Below are 23012 nucleotides of genomic sequence, written 5' to 3'. Positions count from 1 at the left end.
GAGGATGAAGGGCTGGGTCACGTTCCGTCGCCCAAGGTAATTGTCATCAGCTCGGATGATTCGGATGATGACGGTGGGGAAGAAAGTTCAAGTGTTAGCTCCAAGTGAAGTGTCTGGCTTTGTTGCGTGTGTGGGTTTCTACATATGTATGTATAGTCTTTTTTTGTAAGGGATGAATTTTGTTACGTATGTACCAATTGTGTAGCATGTAGGAAACTCCCGTTGGCATGTTATGTGTATTTTGTATTTTGTTAGGTGGACCGTAGAGCAACTGATAATGGCAAGCACCATCTGTCGGGAACGACAACTGAACTATCGGGGTTTACTGGCAAATTTTCTGTGTCCGTAATATGCATATGAATTATAACATGTATTTTGGGTGAACGAACACACCCTCACGTGTACATTCAACGTACTTTATGAACAATGCCAACAGTGTTATGCACTAAAAATGATGTGTTCGTAATATGCATATGAAAGGAAACATGTATTTTGGTTGAACGTTTCCTATTCTATACATTCAATTTACTTTGTGAACAATGGCAACAATGTTATGCACAACAAAATTGTATTTTGGTTCGAGGGTGTTATGCAGTACGTTCTACCTATTTGCGTACTTTAATTGTGAACATAAGAAAGAGAACTGTTTATGCGTAAGTGAATGAAAATAGTATTACAACATTTACATTGTCATATACAAACAACATCGGGGAAACAATTAACTTACAACTTCAACCACTCAAGTACAAAATGTTGTTTACATCGGACGTGGTACAGTGGGGTTCGAACATATGGTCCGATTATGACCAAGTCCATCGCAGCGAGTGCATTTCCTGAGTCGTGTGGTACACTCGTGTTTGGATCGCTTACGTTGTGTGGGTGGTCTATTTGGAGGATGACGTACGCTGGGGGCATAATAGGAGTACCTGTAATTTCGGCTGGAACAATCCAGTCCACTTCATGCGCAACAGGATATATAGCTTCTCTGTAGGCACCCTTCCAGTATTCGGATCTGTAATACGGTGAGCATAGATCATACAATGACTTACCTCTCAAGCAAGCAGCACGGGTTGCGTGAACGCACGACATACGATTCAGTTGGAACTCACGACAAGTACACGTATTTTCGGAGAAGTCTACGATGTCCGTGTCGTTAGATATTCCAACTTGTATTAAGTTATCTGTCAAGCCATGCGCTCGCAGCCTAGTACTTGCTTCGAACGTCGTCCGTAACTCATTCTTCATCCTTGGTGACAGCACGGTACTGCATGCGGTTGCACTGGCACGACGTTCATAAAACCACTTCTGCATAGTATGTCGAATGTGTTCCACGAAGCATGTGATCGGTAACGAACAAGCATATCTCAATATTGAGTTCAAAGTTTCTGCGTGGTTGTTGGTCAAAATGTTGTACCGTTGGCCAACAAATAGTGCCCGTGACCAAAATGGAAAACCTGCTCGCTTTAAGTACCTGTACGCTCTTGCACTTACCCTACGAAACTGTCTTATAAGTCTTTCAAACTCTTCAATCCAGTAAGTTTTTGCAGCTCTTTTGAATAGAAATATTGAACTTGCGTTGTTGTACCGCTGGATTAAATTCTTTTCCATATGTCAGACACAGCACTCGTGATGAGCCCAAGAAAATAGGTGGGCAATGGCGTTTTCAATACTATTTTTCCTGTCGGAAACAAACACCAATTCGTCTGAGTCACCTATAAGATCTTTCAAATTTGATAAAACCCACATCCATGATCTATTCGTTTCGGTATCAACTATCATCCACGCTAACGGATAAATCTGTTTGTTGGCGTCTTGGGCAGTTGCCAGTAGAAGGGTACCTTTGCATGGACCTTTCAAGTGACTGCAATTAACACAAATAACAGGTCTCAGGTAGTGCACGTAACCCGAATGCTTGCACCGAAAGCTAGAAAAAAGTAGTGAAACCTGTTACGAGAATCAACTTCGATGTGTGTTACTGTCCCTGCGTTACTCTCTCCTAGGACGTAACAGTAGGAAGAAAGTTTTTGAAAACTATCACCCGGTGTACCATGTAGCATATGTAAAGCAGCGACCTTCCCCCTACAAGCTTGATGGTAACTAATTCTCACACCAAACTCACGTTCCATGTCACGTGCAATAGCAATAGGATCATACGATCAGTACGGATTATCCAATTTTTCCATAATCTGCTCGACAATTACGGAACTAGTGGCATGTCAATGTGCATTACGACAATAATCTATGGAACATGTGTGCACATTATTGAATTTGTGGATCATGAAGATGGCGGACTGTTTGACACTCGAAGCACGTAACATCCACTTGCAATTATCGTCCGTTCATACAACGGTTAACATTTTTAGGCTTGACCTGCTAACCTGAAATTGAAACTTGTCTCGCAAAGCAAGTAGACGAATTCTCGAGTACAACTATTTCTTATTAAAAAATATTTACCTTTCGGTAAGATCCGACGTATTCACAGTGAAAATCCAGTTGCATGTATTCGGACTTTTGGAATGTGATAATAGTTCTTCGTCAACGTCAGCAATATTACCAGTATTTGTACCATGTAAGGGGTCGTCGAACATCTCATCTAATGGTGCAGTCCCAACATCGAAAATTGAAGTATTGGCTGCATTATTGTTTGGGACACTGTGCTGATGATTGAGCTCGTCATTCTGTACGGTTTGGTGATCTTCCGCTGTGGTGAACAATTGTTGGCTATAATTTGTATCCCTCTCCATTTCAACACTTGGCAGGCCGGTTTCCAAAGTCGTAACGCAGAGAGCAGTTTCCTTATAAACTGATATGTACTAATTTACGTCTTCATCTTCGAGTATTTTGGTCGGCAGTATATTCATGTTGGGAACTTTGAACTTCAATTCCATTTTTGTGCACAGATGGAGAACACCAAGTTTGTCGTTCAACCGTAACAATAGCCCGGGTAGTGTAATACTGCTCGACACTAAAATAGAAGTGGTTTTGTCCCCAGTCCACTTGCATTTTCATTCACGTGAAAGAACTTTCCCTCATGCGATACGATGAATCTCAAATTATTGTTCATACCTGAATTGTTGGGACTGCAACGATAAGAATTATGCACAATCAATATGTCGATTATATAATAGCATGGAAATGACACGTTCGAATATTTAACCCTATGTAGTAGTACAAGATCAAATGAAGGGTGTCAAGAGTTTTCAGTTGTCAAATTCAAAAGTTTAGTTATCTATCCTGACAGTTTATAAATGTCGGGTTCGATAGTTAAAATGTCGATCCCGACAGTTTCGAAATGTCGAGTTCAACAGTTCAACTGTCGGAACTGCCGGGAAGCTTCAAATGTGTTTGGTAGCATTAATGGTTATAATCATTTATTAACTACAACAACTACAACATCACAACATATTTCCAAAATTAAATGACTGAATGCTTCATTAAATATGAAATACTTCACATTTCCCTAAATATTTTTGGTATGTTTTTCCTTCAAAAATATTAAAAAAAAAGAACATGATGATTAATATAGTGATTATTATGTTGTTTTTAACATTTTAAAAAGAGTAAGCTATTACATGAAAATATAAATAATTCGTAATAACTGACCTTTCAAAATAGATGAAAAAGATGGATGAAGTAATATCTTCTTGATCAAGAAGAAAATGGATAAAAAAGATGAATGAAATAAGGGTTTGTTTAATAAGAAATTTATTTTTTTTGTGTTAACTAAGGTTTTTAAGGATTTTATATTCATTTTTTATTAACTAAATTCGTATTTTACAATATAATATTCATATATTCAATTATTATAATATACAAATTAAACAATCAAATTACAACATTAATTGTTTTGAAAAACAATCATGAAGGAGCATTAAATGCTCCAAAAAAGGTCAAATTAATTGTAATTTAAACATTTCACTACAAGAAAGTGACATTTTTGTACAAATTGTGTGCACATCAAAATTTTTTGTGCATTTTAAAAAAAAAGTGACATTTTTGTAAATTCCCCTAAAATTAAATAATAGAGCCCGTGGATTCAAATCTTTTTAATTTGTTAATCACAATGAGTTGTGATTGTGATATACAAATTACATATGATTGAATCTTAAATTGTTCGTGGTCGTATATAATAACGAGATATGGATATCGTTATTACGGATAGACCATCACGTGTGGCATTTCTTACTTATGAAGTAAGTAACCGATCTCACAAGCTAAAGTGTGGTGATAATTGAATAAACACGTGGATGTTTTGTTACAGAACAAAACATTGGAGACCCATCGAGAAATTCCACATGGATAACTATCTGAGTGTCAGTGGTTAATCTCTAACGTTCCGTAATGGAATTGGTCCTTTGACTTGACGTTGTCATGGTACCTTATATGAGGACAGTCATACTTTGACAGTATTGGAAGTTGCTCTTACAATGGCCACTAATACGGCATCGTTTAGGTATGTCAAGAATCGTATAAAGGTTGTAAATAACCAATAGAGGATTTGTCACTTTTAGATAGTAAGAGATTATGATATGCGTTTTATTCAATTAAGTCGATAACGAAATCCTTGACCAAGGTGTATTCATAAGTCGAAAAGGAGTTTTCAACTTATATTTACTTAATAGTGGGATGAAAGATATGATCGGTAATCAAGATTGACACACTTCCATATCTCGTGAATTAATCGGATCATATTGACAAAAGAATTATAGTTTCACGGTAAACGAACGAGTTTGATTTTGTCATACCACATGACATTTTTCGTCACATGTATTGCCTTGACACATTGCTAGATGTCAATCTGGGACGGCGAGTGTGAACTGGTGATAAATTAAATTAGATCAAAATAATATTTCACGTCGTTAGTTATCGTGATCGGAATGTGATGAGTCACACACAAAAGAGAATTGGAATATTGCAATTTATTAATTAATTAATTTAACAAGTATTTGATAAATTAATTAATTGAATTGCTTATTTATAGGTCTGAATTAATTAATTGGATTAATTAATTAACAGACCGGATTTAATTAAATGAATTAATTAAATATTGGATCAGGTCGGGCCATGCCTGTTTGGGCTCATATAAATAAGTTATTAGGGTTTACAAATCTAGAGAGGATTAATTATTCTTGTTAGCACAAGAAGAAAACTCTAATCCTGCAATCATGTTCTCTGTGTGGATCACCGTTGGAGGCTAAACAATTGGACAGCTGTGGGAGACAGATCTAAATTGCTGGAACAAAGATATGGCAAATGAGTTTGCAGATCTTGAAAAAGGTAAATTTTTATCACAATTCCTATCTAAACACAAAGAAGAATCCTGGTGGGAATCGAAATTTGTTTTAATTTCCGCTGCACATGACAAGTAGATTCCCAACATAGTCGTCGTCAAACAAATCCTATTGACTTAAAAATTGAAAATTTTGTACATTTCGCTTGTTAAATAATCTTGTAACAATAGAGAAAATCTGAGGCGTATTTGTTGGTTGGTAAATGGTAATTGAATTAGAAGATAAAGAGACGACATATTGATAAGTGTGTTCTTACACACTTATTTAGTTAACAAACATGACGTAATTAAGAGCAAAACATTGGAATTGTGATTTAATTTCGGTTAATTTGTGTATCGTAGGACATACTGATGAACATGGTGAAATTTAGAAGAAAAGAAGCGAAAAAGGACTAAATTGGAGCAAAGTGAAAGTTCAAGGAACAAAGTGCAATTATCTGAAAGTTGATCCGATGGGCACATCAAGCAATTGATCGAGCTAAGTACCAATTGGAGATCATAATGGAATATTGGAACAACTAGAAACACGAAAGGAGGTCAAGAAGTGGAGAAGTAAAGTTTGAGGACCAACATAACATAATTTGAAAGTTTGTTCTACTTTGCGGCCGCAGAGTAGAAACTCCTATGTGGTCGCGAACACTAAGGTAGGGAATTAATGAGCCAAATTTCATAAACCTATGCGGTCGCTTGAGTATATTCTGGGGCCGATTCTACAGATTTCTATTCGCTATAAAATTCTTATAGAAACATAATATGTACGCGATATAAATACCCAAATCCATTAGAAACAAGGGAGAACGGATTGGGAGACAAGAAACTACATCTTGGAGAGGATTTTGAGCGCAAGTAACGAAGAATTGAATGAGGATTTTCAAGATTTATCAAGTATTCATAATCCGGTGATGTTCTCTCTTCAAAATCTGATGTATTCTTATAATTTATCAATGCTAGGCTAGATTTTCTTGTACTAGGAGATCGATGCACCATGTGATTTGATCTTTAATTTTCTAGTTTTACAATTTGACATTAAAAACACGTTTTGATTGTTTTGAATGATTTATATACAATTTTTGTTCCCACAATTAAGGGCCCATAATTGTGTGAGTTTAGGTGGCTTGTTCTTGCATTTGAGAGAATCGGAATTGGTTCGACATAATATGAATCATCGTAGGGTCCGATAGAGGATAAAAATATACCGCTATGCCCTACGTGAATTTTTAAGTATTCTCAAGACTGCATACATTTTTATATATACACTAGTCATAGAAATATAGGCTCGTGGTATGTAAAAATAGGTTCGATACATCTTGAGAGAGAGTATTGGATAGATTAGGAGCACTGATTCATCAATAATCTAAGTGTGTTGTCACATTGTGAAATTAGAGTTTAAGGTGATAATTGCATGGGAAATCGTGATCCAAGTGTTTTTAACTTCCATTGAATTCAACCAATTCGCGCTCTAACATATAATTTGCATTTTAATTCATTAAAATATCGTTTTGCATACTAAGTTCATTCCAATCTTCAATTTTGCATAATCGGGGTTTTCATAAATTAGGGTTCACTAAATTTGTTTTTTTTAAAGAATAAATTCTAGTTTTGATAGATTTGTTTCGGTTAAGGCTAAAATAGTCAGAATTAAACTACTCAATCTCTGTGGGACGATACTCGAAACTCAACATTCCACTTTATTACTCGTTAACCGAACCGTACACTTGCAGTGATTTTAACTGAAAGAAAATATTTCGTGAACACATATCAAAATGTAGCTAAAAATGGGCTCTTGTAAAATAATGAGTAATCCTAGAGGTACCCTAAGAACTTTGCGTTATTGGAGGTTTGGAGGGAAAGGTGAGAGAATCTATCAGACTATCGAATTGGTAAACCATATTTAATTGTTCTCATTGATTTCATATAAATATAGCAATGAAGTAATAAAAGGATGGTTGGAGTTCCTAAACATGACGGCTGTTACAAACAACTTCTACTCTATGATTTATAGATAAGAGAATTTTTAAAAAATACAAGATAAGATATTTGAATAACAATATAGTTTGTAAAATCTGAGGATAACAATCCTCTATTATGCCCCTTCAAGATAGAGCTCAAGAGAGAAGTCCAATATTTACTTGAGTTGAAGAAAACATTTTCCAGGTAGGGTTTTGTGAGAGCATCAGCTATTTGATCAGTAGAAGAACATGAGCAACACGAAGGGCACCACTTTGAACTTGATCTTATATGAAGTGAAAATCAACAACAACATGCTTCATTTTTAAGTGAAAGATCGGATTGAAACATAATTGATTGGCCCCAATATTATCATATTAAATTACTAACACTAAGATGAGATAATATATAACAAATCAAATTTAGCTCTGCAGGTCAATTGATGATCTAGCTACAGTTCTTTGCCTTTTAGAACTCCAGGATATATGATTCTGTATCTTATATTTTTAGTAAGTAATATGAATAAATGTTTACATCATGATATGATCCAAGAGTCGAGCTCAACGAAGGCGAGTGCGAGACGAGATTCATTGATAGTCAATGGCAGACCAATGACGCGATCAAGGGCAAAGCAAATGAAACAAGCGATGGGATTGCTCGTTCAAGAAACCATTGATGGAACCATGTTCGGAACTCAAAATGGAGCAACTTTTTTAGGTCGAAGGCTGAATCAACTTGGATCGATTTGTTATCAAGCGACAAAGCCGAAGGCTGAAAACAAGCCTGTGCGACCGCAAAGGCAAAAACACCATGCGACCGCATGGAGGCATATCGAAACTTAAGATGGAATTTTTGGTTGAACCATGCAACCGCATGGAAATACACTATGCGGTCGCATAGACCATTTTTTTGGCGAATTTCCTATTTTTGGAATTTTTTCATATTTTGTTAGATTTTGATTCTTTTCCATTCCTAATTATTCTAGGTCGACTTTTGTATGACTTTTACCTAGTTTTTAGGTTTAGTATAAATAGGAGTTTTCATTCAATTGTTAAAAACGTTTGACATTTTTGATATTGAATTAAAAGTGAGGCGTATTGTCTTCTCTTCATCGTTCTTCATCGAACAATTTCGAACTTATCAAGTGTTAACTTGTTGCATTCAAACAACCGGATTTAATTCTTGGATTGCGTGATCAAGGGGTCTTTCAAGCGTCGTTCTTGTTAGGTTTTTTGGTTCGACTTTCTTTTGGGTTAATCCTAAACTCTTGGATTAATTTGACTTTCTTAGATTCGTCAATATTGTTGTGAATTTTGTAGTCAACGTTGCTACAGAGTTCGCATCAGTTGGTATCAGAGTTTTGACTCCAAATTAATTGAAGGTTATATAATTTCTTTATTTGTTTGAGTCGTTAATTTTGCTTTCTTAGTTTCTTCCTCAATTTTAATTGTTCTTTCTTAGTTCTTCTTCATTCTTGTTTTTCTTTCGTCGTTTCATTGAGTTGTTGGTAGTTTAATCATCTTCTTTCATTAAGGAGTAAAAAAAAATTGATATTATTATTGTTTGATTTTTGTTTTTCTACCAACAACAATTCCTACATTGTGTTTGACATTGGGATATTCAATTGGGTTCGATTATTTCAATCTTCTATTGAGTCTATTCACATATTCTTGTCAAAACATTCATCTATTCCACTTATTCAAGTCTTTTGAGTCTCGTAGTCTTCAATTAATATTCGATTTGTTTGAATTCCTGGTAAAACAATTGATTTGGTTGACTTGGTTCTTTGAAGTACTTGGAGGGAGACTTTGAGTGGTAAAAGGTCGAGTGGTGAGTTTAACAGAGGAAAAAAGTCATAGTGAGTGTTTTTCGAGTGAAATCTTTGTGAGGCATAAAAAATTTGTGTGATATGATGTCGGAAAGAGAAGGTTCTAATTCAAGTCGAAACGGTAATGACAACAATGCATCGGAGGACATGATAAGGAGGTTTGAAAGGGTACTTGGTGATGTTAGGGAGAAGGTGGATAGGCAAGGGGAATGGATGGCGCAAATAGATACTACAATTGCTAATCTTAGCAAGGGACAAGTGGAGATGTCTAATGCTAGGGGGTCGGGCAGGCGTGAATTTAGGAGAGGAAGGCGGGATGAGTATCGTAGTGATGAGGATGATTTTGATGAAAATGACATTGATATGGGTCGAGCGGTCAAGCGACGCATAGGGGCGATAGGATGGAAAGACGGGTAGAAATAACTTGGGAGATGAAGTAGATGGAAATTTGGGGAATATTAAAATGACTATTCCTCAATTTAAGGGGAGAAGTGATCTGAAAGCATATTTAGAGTGGAAAATGAAGGTTGAGATGATTTTTGAGTGCTATAATTATTCGGAGGTACAAAAGGTAAAATTGACAGTGCTTGAATTTGTGGATTACGCGATATCTTGGTGGGATCAAGTACTTACATCATGGCGTAGGGGTCGGGAAAGACCAATTAGCACTTGGGATGAATTGAAGGTGTTGATGAGGAAGAGGTTTGTTCCGAGTCACTATTATAGGAAAATCCATCAAAAATTACAAAGTTTGTACCAAGGATCGAAAAGCGTAGAGGATTATCACAAGGAGATGGAAATTCTTATGATTCGAGCTAATGTGAAGGAAGATCGGGAAGCTACCATGGCACTGTTCTTGAATGGGTTAAATCGGGATGTTGCAAATGTTGTAGAGTTGCAACACTATGTGGAAATCGATGACATGTTACATGTGGCAATGAAGGTCGAGAGACAATTGAAGAGGAAGGGGACGTCTAGGCAATTATTAGGTACTTTGACTCCTAATCCAACATGAAAATCGAAGTGGGATGACAAAAACAAAAATGGGGCTACACCTAGAGGTAAAAATGATTAGCAAAAGGGCAAGGATGAAAACGCTAGCAAACCAATATCAAAATCGGAGGCACGACCGTCGTGCAATCGAAACATCAAATGTTTTAGGTGTTTGGGAACGGGGCATATTGCTTCTCAATGCCCAAACAAACGGGCGATGGTGTTGCGGGATAATGGAAAGATTGTGAGCGATAGTGATGGCGAGTTTGATGACATGCCGGCGTTGGAGGATATTAGTGAAGGAGAAAAAGTTGAAGGGCTGGTTGGGGATGTTAGTCACAAGGCGAGCTCTCACTACTCACGTCAAAGCGGATGACTTGGAGTTGCAACAGGAGAACATTTTCCACACTTGATGCCACGTCAACAATACGGTTTGTAGTGTTATAATTGATGGTGGTAGTTGCACTAATGTAGCTAGCGTATCTCTTGTAGAAAAATTGGGTTTAACATTGTTGAGACACCCGAGACCTTATAAATTGTAATGGTTGAATGAGAGTGGCGAGGTGAGGGTGAATCGAAGGGTGTTACTTAATTTGTCAATTGGGAGTTATAAGGACGAGTTAGTGTGTGATATGGTGCCAATGCAAGCGGGACATATTTTATTGGGACGACCATGGCAATACGATAGGAAAGCTATGCATGATGGGTACAAAAATCGATATAGTTTCATTAAGGATGGAAGGAACATTACTCTTGTGCCATTAACACCGACGCATGTCTATGAGAACCAATTAAAATTGAGAAGTGAGGAAGAGAGGAGAGTCAAGGAGTTAGAAAAAAAGAGAGAAAGTGGTGAGTTAGAGAAGAAGAGAGAAAATGTTGAGATAGCCACTAGAGAGAAAAAGAGAGAGCAAGCACAAGAAAGAAAAGAAAGGGAGAGTCCCGAGAAAAGAGAGAAAACACGAGCGAATTTCTTTGCAAAAGAGAGTAATTTGAGGAGGGCGGTAGTTGAGAGAAAAGAGATGATCTTGTTCGTTTATAAGGAATCACTCCTCAATTTTGAGGAAACTAACCCACCCCTCTCTAGTTTGGCTAAGTCTTTATTGCAGGAATTCGAGGATGTAATTTCGGAGGATGCACCAAGTGGATTGCCGCCTATTCGAGGCATTGAACATCAAATTGACTTCATACCCGGAGCTGTCATTCCAAATCGATCAGCTTATTGAAGTAATCCCGAGGAGACTAAGGAGTTTCAAAGGCAAGTGGAGGAGTTAATGAGCAAAGGATACGTGAGGGAAAGTATGAGTCCTTATGCGGTACCAGTTTTGCTTATACCAAAAAAGGATGGAACATGGCGAATGTGCGTGGATTGTAGGGCTATCAACAACATAACGGTAAAGTATCGTCACCCTATACCTAGGTTAGATGACATGCTTGATGAATTATATGGTGCTTGCATATTTTCTAAAATTGATTTAAAAAGCGGGTATCATCAAATTCATATACGGAAGGGTGATGAATGGAAAACGGCTTTTAAAATTAAATATGGTTTATATGAATGGTTGTTTATGCCGTTTGGACTCACAAATGCACCTAGCACTTTTATGCGTTTAATGAATCATGTTTTACGTGCTTTTATAGGAAAATTTGTTGTGGTTTATTTTGACGACATCTTAATCTATAGCAAAGACCTAGGAGAGCATTTGGAACATTTAAAGTGTGTGTTAATTGTTTTAAGGAAAGAACAACTCTATGTTAATATTAAGAAATGCACGTTTTGTATGGATAGAGTTATTTTTCTTCGTTTTGTGGTTAGTGCTAATAGGGTAGAAGTAGACGATGAAAAGATAAAAGCTATTAGAGATTGGCCGATACCTAAAAGCATAACAGAAGTTAGGAGTTTTCATGGTTTGGCTAGTTTTTATAGGCGGTTTGTGAAAGATTTTAACACTACCACCGCACCACTCACAGAAGTAGTTAAAAAGAGTGTAGGTTTTCATTGGGGTGATGAACAGGAACTTGCATTTAATACTATTAAAGGTAGATTGTGTGAAGCACCTGTTTTGGCATTACCTAACTTTGATAAAATATTTGAGATTGAGTGTGATGCATCAAGAATAGGGATTGGAGCAGTTTTAATGCAGGATCTAAGGCCAACGAGAAATTGAGTGGAGCTGCTTTAAATTATCCTACATATGACAAAGAACTTTATGTACTTGTTCGAGCTTTGGAGATTTGGCAACATTATCTATGGTCGAAAGAGTTCGTAATACACACCGATCATGAGTCACTAAAGCACTTGCGGGGACAAGGTAAATTCAACAAGAGGCATGCACGGTGGATGGAATTCATTGAGACCTTTCCATACGTCATTCGGTATAAACAAGGTAAGGAAAATGTGGTGGCGGATGTGTTGTCACGAATGTACGTATTGCTAACTACTCTTAATTCTAAGCTACTTGGGTTTGAACATATTAAGAAATTGTATGAAAAAGATGTTAAATTTTCGGATATTTATTTGTCATGCATAAAAGGGGCGATTGATAGGTTCTTTAGGCATGAGGGGTATTTATTTCGGGAAAATAGGTTATGTGTTCCTAATTGTTCTATTCAGGAGTTGTTAGTAAGGGAGGCACGTAGTGGTAGATTGATGGGACACTTTGGGGTTCAAAAGAGTTTAGATGTATTGAATGAGCATTTTTATTGGCCTAAGATGAAAAGTGATGTTGAGCAAATTAGTAGTCGATGCATAGGTTGTAAAAATGCTAAATCTAAGGTTTTACCTCAAGGTTTGTACACACCTTTACCTACACCTAATAAGCCTTGGGTTGATATCTCGATGGACTTTGTTTTGGGTTTACCTAGAATTAAGAGAGTTCGGGACTCTATTTTTGTGATTGTAGATAGGTTCAGCAAAATGACACATTTTATACCATGTCACAAAACTGACGATGCCACGAACATTGCTGACTTATTTTTTAAAGAGATTGTGCGTTTACATGAGATTCCTAGAAGCATAGTGTTAAATCGGGATGTCAAAATTTTGAGTCACTTTTGGAGAGTTTTGTGGGGTAAGTTAGGCACTAAGTTACTATTTTCCACAACTTGTCACCCACAAATGGATGGGCAAACCAAGGTAGTGAATAGGACTATGACACAATTGTTACGCCCAGTAATCAATAAAAATTTGAAGAGTTGGGAGGAGTGTCTACCATTTGTTGAATTTGCATACAATCGAGCTGTTCACTCTACTACGTCATATTCTCCATTTGAAGTTGTATATGGTTTTAATCCACTAACTTCTTTAGATTTAATTCCTTTACCTGTGAATGAACGTAGTAGTTTAGATGGCAAAAAGAAGGCGGAATTGGTTAAGTCTCTCCATGAAAAGGTAAAAGCGCAAATTGAAAACAAAAGTAAGTTGGTTGCATCGCAGGCAAACAAAGGTATGAAGCGCATGACATTCGAGCCAGGAGATTGGGTTTGGGTGCACCTTTGGAATGAGCGGTTTTCGGAGCAAAGGAAGTCCAAGTTGCAACCGAGGGGCGATGGACCATTTCAAGTGGTTGAAAAGATAAACGATAATGCTTACAAGTTGGACCTTCTAGGTGAGTATAATGTTTCGGCTACTTTTAATGTATTTGATCTCTCTCTGTTTGATGCAGGTTCAGATTCGAGGACGAATCCTTTTGAAGAGGGAGGGGATGATATGATTCAAGAGTCGAGCTCGAAGAAGGCAAGTGCGAGACGAGATCCATTGATAGTCGATGGCGGACCAATGACGCGATCAAGGGCAAAACAAGTGAAACAAGCGATGGGATTGCTCATTCAAGAAACCATTGATGGAACCATGTTCGGGACTCAAAATGGAGCAACTTTCATGTTCGAGTCGAAGGCCGAATCAACTTGGATCAATTTGTTATCAAGCGACGAAGCCGAAGGTTGAAAACAAGCCTGTGCGACCACACAACGATCAAGGGCAAAACAAGTGAAACAAGCGATGGGATTGCTCATTCAAGAAACCATTGATGGAACCATGTTCGGGACTCAAAATGGAGCAACTTTCATGTTCGAGTCGGCATGGAGGCATACTGAAACTCAAGATGAGATTTTTGGTTGAATTATACGACCGCATGGAAATACACTATGCAGTCGCATAGACCATTTTTTTGGCGAATTTTCTATTTTTGGTATTTTTCCATATTTTGTTAGATTTTGATTCTTTTCCATTCCTAATTATTCTAGGTTGACTTTTGCATGATTTTTACCTAATTTTTAGGTTTGGTATAAATAGGAGTTTTCATTCAATTGTTAAAAGCCTTTGACATTTTTGATATTGAATTAAAAGTGAGGTGTATTGTCTTCTCTTCATCGTTCTTCATTGAACAATTTCAAACTTATCAAGTGTTAACTTATGGCGTTCAAACAACCGAATTTAATTCTTAGATTGCGTGATCAAGGGGTCTTTCAAGCGTCGTTCTTATTGGGTTTTTTGGTTCGACTTTCTTTTGGGTTAATCCTAAACTCTTGGATTAATTTGGTTTTCTTGGGTTTGTCAATCTTGTTGTGGGTTTTGTAGTCAACGTTAGTACAGGGTTCGCATCACATCAAGCTGACGCAATGACCAACCACGGCTTTTAGCTTTACTGAGAACAACACGAACTGTAGTTGATTTGATAACAAGGCTAAATGTGTCATAATAATCTATTCCAGAGCGATGATGAAAGCCTTTTACAACCAATTGAACTTTGAACATGTCAATAGAATCATTAGATGCGTTTAGTTCTAAAAGCCCACTTACATCCAACAAGGTTCTGATGGAAATCAAGGGAAACCAGCTCCCAAGTTGCATTCCTTTCTAAAGCATTATACTCTTCAGACATAGCCACGATGCCACTTATGATCTTTGAGAGCTTAGGTCACTGTATTGGTTCAAGGTCATCGAAGGTGGATAGTTGGGTAAGAGGGTTCATTTTTTTAAAGGTTTGTGAATGTTATTCTTGGCTCTAGTGGTCATTCCATGAATAGGTTGTGGAATGCAAGGGTCAGGGATGGGCTAGTAGTTGGTGAAGGTTACGAAGAACTGGTGGCGGGAAAATGTTTACATGAGGATGGTTCAGGTAAGGTTATCGTTGATGGAACTTCACTGGGGGCCGACGGAAGAACTGTTGTAGATGGCAAAATGAGTGGTGAAATCAAGAAAGTTCATGAAACTCATACTTAGGTGGAATCCAGGTGGTGATAGTGTTTGGTCGTGGACGAGATGATTGATTAGAGAGATGAGTGAAGGGAAACACAGACTCAACAAATCAATGTTTTGAAAACCGACCTCTTCGTAGACGCAGAAAGCTAAAAGGTCAAGGGTTGAAAGGTCGAATCGGGTCAAATCGCTAATAATAAATAAAATAATTATATATATTATATAACAAAATTTGACATAATATTTTTTTCCAAAATGACTTGTATATAGATATAAGGGGTATTTGATAGGCATTTTTATATAAAAATGAATTTTAGAATAGTAAATTAATGTGAAATGTGTGGTTGAAAAATAAGGAAATTTTTTTGATTTACGTGTAATATTATTTTAATAAAGAATGTGTGGTTGAAAAAAGTGAGAGAAAAATATATTTTGAAAAAAATAGCTGTCAAACGAGGTCATAACAATCATCACTTAATAAATTTGATTGCAATTAAGCCCTTGTTTGATACCTGTTTTTCTCAAAATACATTTTTTTCTCTTCTTTTCAACCACACATTTTTCAATAAAATAATATTACACGCAAAACTAAAATTTCTTTTTAATTCTTAACCACACATTCTTTATCAATTAATTATTTCAAAATGCATTCTTACTAAAACAGGGAAACAAACAAGGGCTAATTTTTAAATTTTTATTAGGTCCCACTTCTAATATCAATAGAAAATGAGATAACAAAAATGACAAAAGTATTAACAGTTGATAGGATTAAATATTTTTACGGGATTTTAGTTTGTAGTTTTTTATTATAATAAATAAATGAGAAAATAAGTAAATTTTGTACAAAAAGATGTTTCAAGAAGAAGAAGAAGAAGCATATTTCACATTGTTAAACCAAAACCCTACCTCCGTTCAACTAAGGCTGGCTTCTAATCCCAAAACTCTCCCCACATCTAATATCAATAGAAAATGAGATAACAAAAATGACAAAAGTATTAATAGTTGAGACGATTAAATATTTTTCCGAGATTTTAGTTTATATTTTGTTATTATAATAAATAAATGAGAAAATAAGTAAATTTTGAACAAAGGGATGTTTCAAAAAAATTTAAATAAATAAAAAGCAAAAAATAAAATAAAATAAAATAAAAAATGAAGAAGAAGAAGAAGAAGCAGCATATTCCACCTTGTTAAACTAAAACCCTCCCCAGTCCCACATTTGTTTTTCCGTTCAACGACAATACTAAGGAGGGATATAAAAAAGGCTGACTTCTATTCCCAAAACTCTTCCCAATCCCACATCGGTTGCGAGTTCAACTTCCATACCTAAGATATAAAAAAGGGGCTTGAATCTATTATGTGACATTCATTTTTTAGGTCTTGTAGTCAAAGTTTTCAAATTTTTTATTCGAACATTTGTTTCGGCCTTAAAGCTTGTCCTAGCAATATAAGTTTTCATATTTTAGATAAGAAAGACTTAATGTTTAAACCATTAAAATCGGGTGCGGGTGGACCAGTTTTTACAGTTAGATCGCTAGTTGGTTGATTTTTTTTTTTTCAAATTTAAAAAATTCAGTTTCTAGGTATGAACCGTATCGATTTTTGTAACGGTTCAAGGTTTTTTCAGTTGGACTGGGCGGTCCAGTTCGATTTTGAAAACATTGCAACAAACTTAACGTGCGAAGGACATATATTTTGGAAGTTGAGGGATCAAGACAATAATATGCACTTTGAGTCAAAGAATATCCAAGGAAGACAAGTTTATGGAACGAGTAGGGTCGAAGCTATAGATAACATAGACATCCAAAAATTCTTAGTGTGGAGTAATTAGAAATAGTTTCAAATTTCTATTAATATGGAGAAGATAGATATAGGTGTTGGCATGCGATTTATTAGGTTTATTGCTGTACAAAATGTTGGAAAAATGGGTTGAGTGGAACCCAGTTGATTATTTTAGAAGTTCAAGATTGATTTGTATTCTTTTTCATGAGAATATCGAAATCATATATTTACTTGTCAAAAATGATGTTCGAGTGAACGAGAAATTAGAGCTCAAAGTGTGCCAATTGAAAGGGGTTTATATGTTGGAGGGAAATCAATTAAGGTTTGTCCCACGTAGAAAAATAATGAAGGCAAATGCCACCTTATAGGATTACATCTTGGAAGGGTGTGATCATGTGTAGCATAGAGGCTCTCTCTACGTACGATGAGCATAGGGGGCAATTCAGACCGAAATAGGCTTCGAACTTTAAAATGTTGGCCCCTTAGGAGAGTCTGTGTTTTGTGAAATTTTCCTCGAACTGACCTTTTAAATTTCAAAACTGTCGAAACTCCAATATTCATTGTCATTATAATACGAGTTAAAGACATTCATGGGGTTAAGCCTATATATGCAACCTGTTTTCTACTATTCCACACAAGAACAAGAAGGAACAATCCAATTTCTGCATAATTTTGGTCTGTATAGTTACACAGTTCCTTGTCCCGTTGGAATATTTTTTGTTGATTTGTTCTTACACAAGTTCTGTTTGCCTGAGTAGTATTTGAGGTGCTCAAATTCTACCATTCCTCCATTGTATCTTGGGAAGACAAAAGTTCGAATTAAACCTCAAACACCTACGGTGAGAGGGCGAATCTGTTTTAAGTTTGTTGGACTAAATATTTGTTAATTCGATATTCATTCATTAATATTTAGTCCAACAGCAAATGCATGTGCCTAATAAACTAGAGGAAGATAAGCATGAGATAGTAATGCTAGATCGGTTTTAACGACTTGGAGATGTCTTCTTTAAATCATTGTGCTCAGATGTATGTGGTGTTGTAGTAAGATTAGAAATACCATTGATTGAAGGAAAGTTAGCAGGAGAACTGTATTCACCATTGTTAAGAAATATAGAATTATTTATTATTTATTAAGGGTAGAATAGGCCTTTTTAGTTTCCTTTATTTAGTCTATATATATTCTCTTTGTATTTAGGTTAAACTATCTTTTTAGCATTCATTCAATTAATGAAACCCTAGCCTCCTCCTTTTTCTTTTATTTTCTTTGGATTGTTTAACAACCATTACCTGAGTAAAGAGTCTTGATGTTCTTGTTAAGATATTTTTTAACAATGGCTTTAAAACAAATGAACTCATCTTTAACTTCTGGTTTTTGTTTGATTGGATAAATCCATATGTATATTTTGTGAAGTGATCAATAAATTTGACATGGTATTTAAAACCATCATGTGAAACTATTGGTGAAGTCCAAACTTTGATGAATATAGTTTCAAGTGGATGAGAGGAGACAAGTGTTGATATGAAAAAGGATAATTGTGACTTCTATTATTGCTTCATGCATTACAAGATAAATCAGATGAAAAAGGGAACATAATCCTAGGTTATTACTGGAAACAATGTGCCTTAAAATAGAAATTGCAGGATGTCATTAGGAAGTTGTCATGCTGGAAAATGCGCTATGGTGAGGTTTTCGACCACTCATGTACTCCATTTTTTTTTTGCTTGGCCCCCGCAGAAGTGGTGTCCTCGTGCTAAGTTCCTTCACAAGAAAAGCAGATGAAAATAATTCAGTTGCAACATTATTAGAGGTGCAAAATTGAGAGATTGAAATTAGGTTCTATATCATGCTAGGGGCACAATGAACATTGTTTAATTTAAAAGTATGTTGAGAAGTTGTGAGAGATGAGAAATCAGTGTGAGTAATGGTGAGACCAGAGTCATCGACAATCATAATGTACATGGAGTTAGGGAGAAGAAGTTTGAAGACGGAGGATTTGGGTAAAAACAACGAGCATTGAGGTGGAGGTGGGAAAAAGATGAATAGTTTTATATATAATTTTTTATTTATATTATTGTAAAAATATAGATTTATAATTTTGCCCTTTTAATTTTGGTCAAAATGTCATCAAATTTATTTTTTGGGTTGACTAACGGTCAAATGGACAGATTCCGTCCGTATGACCTCCAACTGCAATCAAAATGAAAGGTTTAGGACTATGGATGTAAAAATTAAATATTTGAATTTAGTCTATAATAATTTGAAAGGCTTAGGACCTCATCTGTAATTCTTCCCTAACATATATTTACTTTGTAATCAAATCTGGTGCAAAAAATGGACAAATTTTTATGATGTGCATTAGTCGCATCTATTTCATGTATGTAATAATTATATTTTATACGCATACTTAGATCCTAAAATTACTTAGAAGATGATTAATTAAGCAAAATTTCTATCACTTACTATTTTATTTGATTTTTATAGGTTAAATCCCCAATTTGAAAATTGGTTAAACAAAAGGAAGTGGGTCGAAACATTGATTGAACAAAAAGCGAGTGTTCGATAAAAGTTGGAATATGGTGCTAATTATTATTAAGCCCCCGTTTGAACCACATTATTGTAAAAATGAGAATGAAAAATATAACCGTTATGAGTCCCACACAAGAGATAAAAAGTCAAATATGGTGACTTAATGTGATGGAACGGTTATATTTTTTATTTTAATGAGAAAATAATGGGGTTCAAACAAGGCATAAATAAAGGTTCAGACTTATTTTTCAATTAATCTATTTGTACAATGATTTTGTACAATATTGTTGACAATGGTGGGTGTGGAGACAAAGTATTGATTGAAAAGATGTGTTGTTTTTTAAACTGTTCAATAATAACATGTCATGTGACATATTGTCAACAAAGTTGTCAAATTCATTGTATATGAAGCATTGCTCCTTATTTTTACTATGGAATATGGACCTAGCCGCAGTTTATCTAATTATAATTAAGGGCATGTTGGTCTTTTTAATCAGAAGAGGACCAATTGCATTTGCACGCCAAAACAAATAGATTAGGAATGTCCATGCCAAGAAACAAACATCAAAAGACCATTTCCACACTGAAAATAAAGATTAGGAACCATTTGCGATAAACTTCGACAGTCTTTATTACATGCACAATTTTTATCCTTAATTACATCACTGGTCCATTCCAGTGAATCATCCTGAAAACCTTGCAACTCCGACATCCATAAATCGACTAGGTTAATCGATACATCATAATATCCAAAATTATCAGCGGTGTGGAGATAATGGCACGTCACTTATTTTGTTACACGAAAAAAAAAAATATTATCATGAAAAGTTTTTCTTGTCCTCTCCTACCTTTGTCTCTGTACATATTACGCGCACACGTATTCTTAAGCAAGCACACAATTTCCATATAAAACCATCAAATGCCCGATACTCTCTTTTCGTGAGTATTGGAAAGACCCGATTCCATTTTGATAAGGAAGGAATGTAGCTTTGCTAAAAGATATGGTGGAAGGAAAACAAGTGGCCCTTTGTCTTTTGGTGCAAAAGGAGATTCGAAGCGAGACATAACGCAAAGTGGAAGAATCCCACTTACTCTACTTGTATATATATGATCATTGTATTAGCAACCAGCAAAGCAATTCCCAATTTCATATTGCCTTTGTTCCAAATCAATGGCCTCCATGCAATGCCATAAAGACACCAACCATGTCCAATCTTCAACCCATAAGACCAACACCGAACACTCTTTCACCAATAAAGTGAAGGAGATGGCCGGGAAAATGTTTCCTCGCGACCAAAAAAATCGCTGCCAGAAACACGAGCATGGGCAAGTGCATAAACCGGAGCATGGTAGGAATGGGAATGACTGCATGCCTACGATACGAGAACACGTGAATATGTATAAGAAGAAGAATAAGAAGAAGAAGAGAGAGGAAGGAAAACACACTGATACTAGTGATAGTAGCAGCAGTGACAATGATGAATGATTGCTCGTAAAAAGAAGGTACTTTTATATTATAATAATGAAAGCTTAAAATATATTTATTTGAATTTAGTCTCATGTACATTAATTAATATTTCATATGACTATGAATGTCAAATTTCATACTCTACCTAACAATGCTACATATAATTGAACTTGTATAAAACTACAAATTGAACTTTTTTCCCATAAATTTGAGGTGAACTACATAAATTTTCCTTCAGGAATTATGCTCGGTTTGATACTAAGATCTAATATGAATAGTTTTCTTCTTCTTCTTCTTCTTCGCAACTACAGTAAAATACATGCACGAACACGCTCGCACGTGCACTTCAAATTAGAGTGCAACTGTTGAGTTGAAAAGTTTTTCAATTCTCTGTAATAATTTGTTTCAATAATATATTTACTGCCAAAGCTAAGTTTTCTGAATTTTGCATGCAGGATTAAAGAGAAGGACCATTCTGAAAGATCATACCGTATAAGGGATTGAAATATATATATCTAAGGATACGTTCTTTAAGATAATATATAAATAAGAGAGCAATAAACGAGAATGAACTTACTATGTATAATGAAGAGTTCATTGATAATAATGAAAATTTTTATATTATACTACCAATCTTCTTTATCTAATGAATTCTATATCTCATCTAAAATTGCGTTCCTTTATTTTCGGAAATTAATACATAAAAGAGCATGTTTGGCTCATAATATTAAGCAATTTTAAGAGCCGTCCATTTAAATATACACGCCATGAAATTTTCCCATATTGAAATCTATTTTTTTAATTTTATTTTGAAGTATTATTTAATAACAAAGCATGATAAGAAAGTGAATTTTCTTCAAGAAAAATTATTACATTATCAAGAATATTATTTTGTTATAATTAATAATAGGAGACCAAATAAGTAGTTGATTGTAACCTTTTCTTGAAATATCTCCATTGTTTTCTTTCTTTTTCCATTTTTCTTTATACTAGTCTATTGCACGGGCAAGATTATTTTGAACGACATATTAGCATTTTTAATGTTGATATGAGTTTATTGTTTAAAAAAGAAGCGAATCAATTAGTTATAAAAATAATCATTTGAGGTAATCTATTGATGATATTAGTTTTGAAATTGAATGATTCAATATAGTAATGACAAAAATGAGCAATTCAACTTTGTGCAAAGAAAAACAATAATTTTCACCAATAGAAAAAATTGAAATCATTTTAAATCAAACAAATTTATATTGAAAAAATTTTGAATAAAAAAAAACTCTCATTTAAATGAGAGAAAAGCAATAATTGGAAAAATTAAGTTCAATCATAAAGAGAAAAGAATTTTAAAAAATTTAAATAGAAAAAAATTTATCTATAATACGAACAAAAAAATTGAAAATATAAATTAATCAGTAATTTCCACTAGTAGAAAAATTAAAATAATTTTACATTGAACAAATTTAAATTGACAAAATTTTTAATGAAAAAAAATTTGTCCTTTGAATGAAAGGAAAACAGTGACTAAAAAACATTAAATTCAATGAGAAAAGAATTTAAATAGAAAAAAATATCTACAATATAAACAAATTTTTTTTTTAAATAAAGAAATAAAACAAAATTTCCATACATTGAAAGGAGCGGAGAGAAACTCTCATTTTAAAAGGCGAGTTCTCTCCTTTTCAGAGGAGAGACAATCTCTCCATGGATGGAGAGATTCTTTCCGTCCATAGAGAGTATTTTTTTTCCTTATTTTCTATTTAAATTTGTTTTATTTATATTATAATTTTTTTATTTTGGATTTAAAAATTTTTTTAATTCTTTTCTTTTTATGATAAAATTTATTTTTTTAATTTTAATTAAATAATATTATATTCTTTGTTTCATTTTTGTCACTTTAATTTGTTTAATTTTTTTGTTTAATTACATAATATTTTTATAAATTTATTTTGTTCATATTATAAATTTCTTTTTCTTTTT

At 34.7% G+C, this 23012-nt stretch overlaps 1 protein-coding gene and 1 long non-coding RNA gene across 2 annotated transcripts; one reads left to right on the top strand and one right to left on the bottom strand.

Moving 5' to 3' along the window:
• Window positions 1-723: 723 nt before the first annotated feature.
• LOC111402845 lies at window positions 724-1608 on the bottom strand. Its single transcript, XM_023031148.1, has one exon. The coding sequence runs from the start codon at window positions 1606-1608 to the stop codon at window positions 724-726; it is 885 nt and encodes a 294-aa protein (XP_022886916.1).
• Window positions 1609-20689: 19081 nt separating this feature from the next.
• On the top strand, window positions 20690-21677 carry LOC111402877. The gene is made up of 2 exons (XR_002704359.1): window positions 20690-21070; window positions 21491-21677. It is a non-coding gene; the product is annotated as an uncharacterized LOC111402877 (long non-coding RNA).
• Window positions 21678-23012: the final 1335 nt, after the last annotated feature.

Source organism: Olea europaea, chromosome 11 (assembly GCF_002742605.1).
Source record: "Olea europaea var. sylvestris chromosome 11, O_europaea_v1, whole genome shotgun sequence".
Taxonomy (NCBI): domain Eukaryota; kingdom Viridiplantae; phylum Streptophyta; class Magnoliopsida; order Lamiales; family Oleaceae; genus Olea; species Olea europaea.
This window is presented reverse-complemented; position numbering and strand designations above follow the sequence as displayed.